Source organism: Pisolithus orientalis, assembly GCF_024613125.1.
Source record: "Pisolithus orientalis strain OTSU chromosome Unknown F5J12scaffold_112, whole genome shotgun sequence".
Lineage (NCBI taxonomy): Eukaryota > Fungi > Basidiomycota > Agaricomycetes > Boletales > Pisolithaceae > Pisolithus > Pisolithus orientalis.
In genome coordinates this window covers 17715-23882 of record NW_026260893.1, presented here as the reverse complement: position 1 = coordinate 23882, position 6168 = coordinate 17715, and the positions used below count along the sequence as shown (strand labels likewise).

The 6168-nt window shown below is 44.0% G+C and overlaps 1 protein-coding gene across 1 annotated transcript; it reads left to right on the top strand.

The window, feature by feature from the left end:
• Nucleotides 1–2135: 2135 nt before the first annotated feature.
• Nucleotides 2136–4983, top strand: F5J12DRAFT_787448 (uncharacterized protein; the record flags this gene model as incomplete). The annotated part of the gene is made up of 10 exons (XM_051743647.1): nt 2136–2348; nt 2404–2526; nt 2588–2850; nt 3012–3070; nt 3689–3760; nt 3917–3951; nt 4056–4178; nt 4323–4393; nt 4767–4811; nt 4857–4983. The coding sequence occupies 10 exons, from the start codon at nt 2136–2138 to the stop codon at nt 4981–4983; spliced, it is 1131 nt and encodes a 376-aa protein (XP_051594279.1).
• Between the last annotated feature and the right edge of the window lie 1185 nt (nt 4984–6168).

The following is a 6168-nucleotide window of genomic DNA, read 5'->3' as shown; positions in this document are numbered from 1 at the left end:
AGCTCTTGAACTGTAGGGAGGCCTGATTCAAGTCTCAGCCTTACCCTTTGGAAATTCCAAGTACCTTGTCAGACTCACCTTTGGTCTTGTCACAGAGTCCAGGCATCTATTCCTCCAAACAAACCTTGCCAAGTGTCTATGAGACAGAAATTCCATGCTCAGAGAAAGCAATCCAGAGAGAGGAGAGGTTGAAAGTGGTGAAGGAATTTTTGGAGACAAAGAAGATGCCAGAAGGATTGGAGGAAAGGGAGTTGGAAAGCCTGGTGTGTCTCACCACTCAGTATTTTGTCAAAGGAGGAGAGCTGTGGAGAAAAGACCCTCAAGGACATCACCAACTAGTAGTCACCCCTCACAAATGACTTGGGATCCTTTGTCAGGCTCATGATGAGCTAGGACACAAGGGTATCTACTTGACCTGCATGCATTTGCTGACTTGTTTCTGGTGGCCTATGCTAGAGCAGGATGTCCACTGGTACATCAAGTCATGTCACAAGTGCCAAATACACCATTTGGATCACATACATATTCTGCCAGTCATTGCCATCCCTGAGCCCCTATTCTTTAAAGCATATATGGACATGTTCTTAATGCCAAAGTTGAATGGATTTTGCTACATCACCCAAGCTCACTGTTCACTCACTAGTTATCCAGAGTGGGCTATGCTTCATGCAGAAACTGACAAGACCATCAGAAAATTCATCTTCAAGCAGATCTTGTGCCACTGGGTTGCTATGCCAAAGGTCATTGGTTGAGGTCATAAATCAGAATGCTCTGTTTGGTTTGATACTGCATTTGTGTTGGAGGAAGGGTGTCAATGCTCTACACCCCTTGTTCCAAACAGTATGTATATCACACCAGTTTGCATCCCTCCACTGATGAGGTCTTGGAAACCCTAGGTGTGTGAGTTGCTCAAGTCCAGGTCATATCCAAGCTTCCTGATTACTTTGGAAACTATCTGCATCCCCTTGTCTAGGTTGAATGGTTTACAGCACTCCACCACCATGATCCCACCTCTGGTCTGTACATTGTCACTCATTTGACACATCATCATTGCCCAAATATGGTGATCATCAGTGCCAACCATATTGTACACATGTGCCACCTGCAAGCACAATGTGGGAAGGAGATCAATGCAGACTGGTCAGTGGACAACATGCTGGACAGGGCTGCAGCATTTTATGTGAATTCTTACATCAATTTAGATATGTTCATTGCATTGGAGTAGTTTTTTTTTGTTATCATCATGTTGTGCAACCCCACAAGTCAATGAATGTGTGATTCAATATATGGAATGACTACATAGACTACTGTAGCTCTGGAGGGCTATATGTTGTACTGCCATGCTGGTGAGTATGATGGTTGTATGACAGTCCACTGCCTGATATGACAGATGTGTTGTACTACCCATCTTAAAATGACATGTCAATAGTGCAACAGAGTGTGTGCCTGAGACAACCCAGCACAATGAAGCCTATGGGTGAGAGTGTACCTTAGTGGCTATGCTACATATCAAATGTAATTTTCCTGATGTTCAAATGTCCTGGAAGCTTGAAAGAGTGCTGTCTCACAGATGAATGCCAGTAAAGTGGCCAAGTCAGCTTTGATGAAGGGACATAGTATGGTGTGAGAAGATGCTGCCCCTGTGAATGCCAACAACCTCAGTACTGTCATTAACATGGCAGGCCAAGCATCCATGGGGAATGTGAAAGGAAAACAGAATGTGTCTACTTTGCATACTCACTCAGCCATTCTGCCATCTGAACAGTGTTCTCTGTTGTCAGTACAATCCACTATGGGATATGCAACCCCCCCACCAGTTTGTTCATTGTCTGCTTCCCCTCCACTTGTCAATGCAATGCCCCCCTTCTGACCTTTAGGCACCTTAGAGCCAGTTCAAAAACCAGAAATTCTGCAGAAGTCCTTTGAATTGCAAAACTTACACAAACAAAGAAAGTTGATTAGTGCAATGATTTCAGACTCAGATTGAAGCTCTGTTTGAAAACAACCTCTCCTCAATTGGTATGGATCTCAACTATTATGATTGTGATCTGGACCATCTTCAGCTCACCTGAGTTTCTGTTGCATCTCTTGTAGCTCTTGCAACCCAATATACACTTGACACCCTTTCTCACCTGATGCCTCCCAAGTCCTCTGGTCCAAAAGCTTCATGGAACCATGCAGAAGTTGATGCACTCATTAAATATCTTCATCACCATCACTTTGAAGCAGGAGACAATGGGAACTTCAAATCCACTTTGTATACATCTGCTGCTGTGCATATATCTGAATTCCTCACAGAAGGGCTGCCAAAAACTAGAGATATGGTGAAAAATAAGTGGGTCTTGCATGTAAGCAACATTGTCTTTGTAATTGTTGAAGGATGCTGATTGCCTTGATCTTTAGATTCAGAAGATTTACCATGATATTGAGGGATATCATCTCAAGTCTGGGCATCATTGGGACAACAAGCATGGGGCTGGAGTACAGGGCACATTTGATGAGCAAGTATTTGATGAATGTGTGAAGGTATTTTATTCATGCAACATATTCATCAATGATAAACTGATAAATATCTTCATTCATATAGACTTTTCCCCAGATCTGTCCCTTCAAACAGTCTGGGTGGCAGTACTACAACTTTGTGGCTGACATAATCCCTAACAGTGGTGCACATGGTACCAATGCATTTACTCCAAGTACCTCCCAGATTGCTACCAGTTCTGCAGGCAACAACTCTGAAAACCTGCCTGCACTCAATGGAGAACAACAAGAGACCAGTGCCCCTCCCCCCCTGGAACCAACTGCTACTGATGGACCCAAACCTCCCCAGGGTGTCTCTGAGTGGTGCAAGTCACTACCCAGGGATGATTTCCCCCCCCCCCCCCCCCCTCATCCCCTCCACATCCCATTCTTGGGACATCTGATGTGCAGTCCAGTGTGGCATCCCAACAGATCCAGCCCCCCCCCAGCATTCCACCATCCAGTTTCAGGAGATCTGATGCACAATCCAGCATGTCCACCTCTGCTTCACTATCCAGCTCCACAAAGCAATCCCATATGACAATGGAAGGTGACAACAATGCAACATCTGCATTCCCTTTTGCTGACACATCTGATATTTCCATCTCCACTCCCAACAAGCACATGCAACTTTCATTGGCCATGGACTCTGCTAGGAGTGCCCATTCCCACCATTCCAACAAAGCCTGGTGTGTCAGACCATATGGTGGCTGGTCTTCAAGGTTCAATCAATTATCTGACATCATTAATCAACATGTTGTTGACCTCAGCTGTCAAGCAAGCTTCCACCATGTGCACACATGCAATCCACTTACTTGATGGGGAAGACAAGGGCTTTCCCCAGAATTTATGGGCATTTGTCTGATCTGAAATCACCCAAAGCCTGGACTAACCTTCCATACCAGCATAGTGCCTATCAGTTGAGAAGTACTTATTCACCATTCATTTATTCTGGCCATTACTATAGTGAATTCCAGCATGATCAGGCAAAACCCTACTAATTGATGTTTATTTTGTTGCCAATTTTAATGCACTTCAATCAAACCACATTGTTTGGCTGACTAATTGCTAAGTGCAAAATTTGTGGTGCATGCAAGCAACTCACTCACCCCAACACAACTGAGCAGGATGATATCCTGTTTCCCAATGCACTGAGTGCCATCATCAGGGAAGTCTTCAAGCAACAGCAGCATTCAGCCATCCAGCTTAGGTGTTTCTTGCTCCAGTTTGAATAATGCTGGTAAGCAATGTGGACAGAACTCATCCCTGGTTATTGGGACATGGCATGGAAGCCAATCCATTGCTGGCTGTAGTCAAACCTGCATTCCATCTCAGTCATTTTTGAACAAGGTTCCAGCCTGTGCACCTTCTGAAGACTCTGATATTGATCCACCAGTCTCATCAGGGAAGTGGAAGGCTCCAGATTGTGATGTATGTAACACATTGCAGCTTTTGCTTCTCAAGTTGCTTCACAGTTCCATGTCCCAGAGCAAGACCTTATTTCCACAGTTGACTTGCTACTAACATCTGCTTAGACTGGAGATATTGTTCAGATGTTGATCCTTATGCAGGCTAAATTGATGCAGAAAATGATGGAAACCCAGGACACCAACATAATGAAGGCAAAGGCTACACTCAAATCCAAGGACTTCCAGCTTGTACTCAAATGGTGCATCATGGCATGCCTTCTGTCACCAAATTTAACTGCTTATGTTGAGGACACTCCCCAGCACCTATTGGCATGTATGATCATATGTATTGTTTTCTTTTGCTGTCATACCACTGCACAGGATTTTATACAGGAACATCAGGACCTCTTCAAGGTTGATAAGCTGTATTTTGAAGAGATGGGCTTGCACAAGAAATTCATGAAGTTAGTTTCAAAAACTCTGGCTAGCTGTCATGGCCACATGAAAACAATGGTATGAACATGATCAGACTTGAGGCTCAAGCACAATCTAACCAGTTATAGCTCATCAAATCCATTGGGAAGCAGTCCAGCATCATCAATGTTGCATGATCCTTGTCAATGGGAAATATGGACATGAACACAGCACATTGGATGCAACTCACCTTTGTGGTATGTACATGCATGCTACCAGTAGCCATCAGAATGTGTACTAATTAATGGGACAGAGGTGTTGTTTATGCCTTTTTCTCATTGGCACCCAAGACTTCAAAGAAATCACACTCTGAGGTACATGGGCTTTGTCACTGGTACCCATGATCCACTCTGACCTTGCCAGGATAGTTGAAGAGGGACTTGTCATTCTCAATGTGGAGGAACTCAGGTGTGAAGATGCTGATCAACAGGACCTGGTCTGCTGAGGTCTTAGCATCAAGCTGGCAGAGCCCAGTGATAAAGCAGATGCCAACATCAGCAGCATGGAGTTGGATTCAGTTCCCCAACAGGACAGGGGAACTGAATTGCTGAAGGACTCAGGATGGTTATCTGCAATTTGATAGGTGCCAGTATATTAGGATTGTATGACAGCTTCCTTGAGGGCAGTGTGAGTCAAAGTGTGGTTCAGTGGTGTAAACCAACCAAAACCACACAAAAGACAATAAGAGCAAGTGGTGGTGTGCCTAAGCAGTACCTAGATGGTGGAGGCTCTTGTTTGGGCAGGTTTTTGTGAGCTACAACACTCAAAGATGAGTGCTGAGGGTTAGGGGTGCTCCTGACAAAGAGGGAGCAAGAATGTGATAGAATGTGATGGGGTAGGCTGCTGTCAGCCTACAGAAGGATAGATGATGACTTAATTTGATGTTCTGAGCTGTTCAGAGCTCAGGGAGGACTTGGAGTGAAGTATATTGTTGATAGATGATGATAAGCAAAGTAGACAATAGCTAAACCCTTAATAAAGTCCCAACTATCAAAGCTGATGAATGATTTGCTGAGAGATGATAAAATGCAAGCAAGAGGGGCTCTCTGATGTCTTCTTCTTTTTTCAGCTATCTAAGCACAGTGATTTATATACAGTACAGGGGCATTCCCTATGGAATACAGTGAGGGACAAAAGTGTTGCAATGTTTGTGAGGTGTGACTTGCTGCCAATGTAGCTTGGGATATTCTGCACAGAAAATCATGATACCTATACCATTGGAAAGGGGTGTCTCTAAGCCTTCCAGAGCACTAAGATTCAGCCAAAACAAAGCAATACAAGCTGAGATACACCCTATTCTTTCCAAATGGTGCATTGCAATGCTTTTGTCCCTGACTGGTGAACTAGTGAAAAGTGACCTTTTGATGGGATTGAGGGCATGAAGGATGGGAAAATATGATTACATAATAAACCACATGATCATCCAGATGATTTGTCAGCATGTAAACAATGACAAACATTAGACTTGTACCATTAATCCTCCCTCTTTTACCACAATTCATGAAATCATCTCTCTAGCTCACATGGTCATTTTCTCAAGGAATTCTTATCAAATACTGGTGGCCACCACAGTGCCATCAGTATAACATGCTCTCAGAACCATCAGTGCCTTAAAAAACCTGCTGCCAGTCATTTCCTGGACTGTTGCTCCCCTCATGCCTGATGTGTTCTGGGACTAATCAGTACTTGGAAGGCTGAGAATGTTTTGGAGGTCAATCTGGCACTTCATAACATGATGGACAAACTAGTCCCCTCTCAACCAATG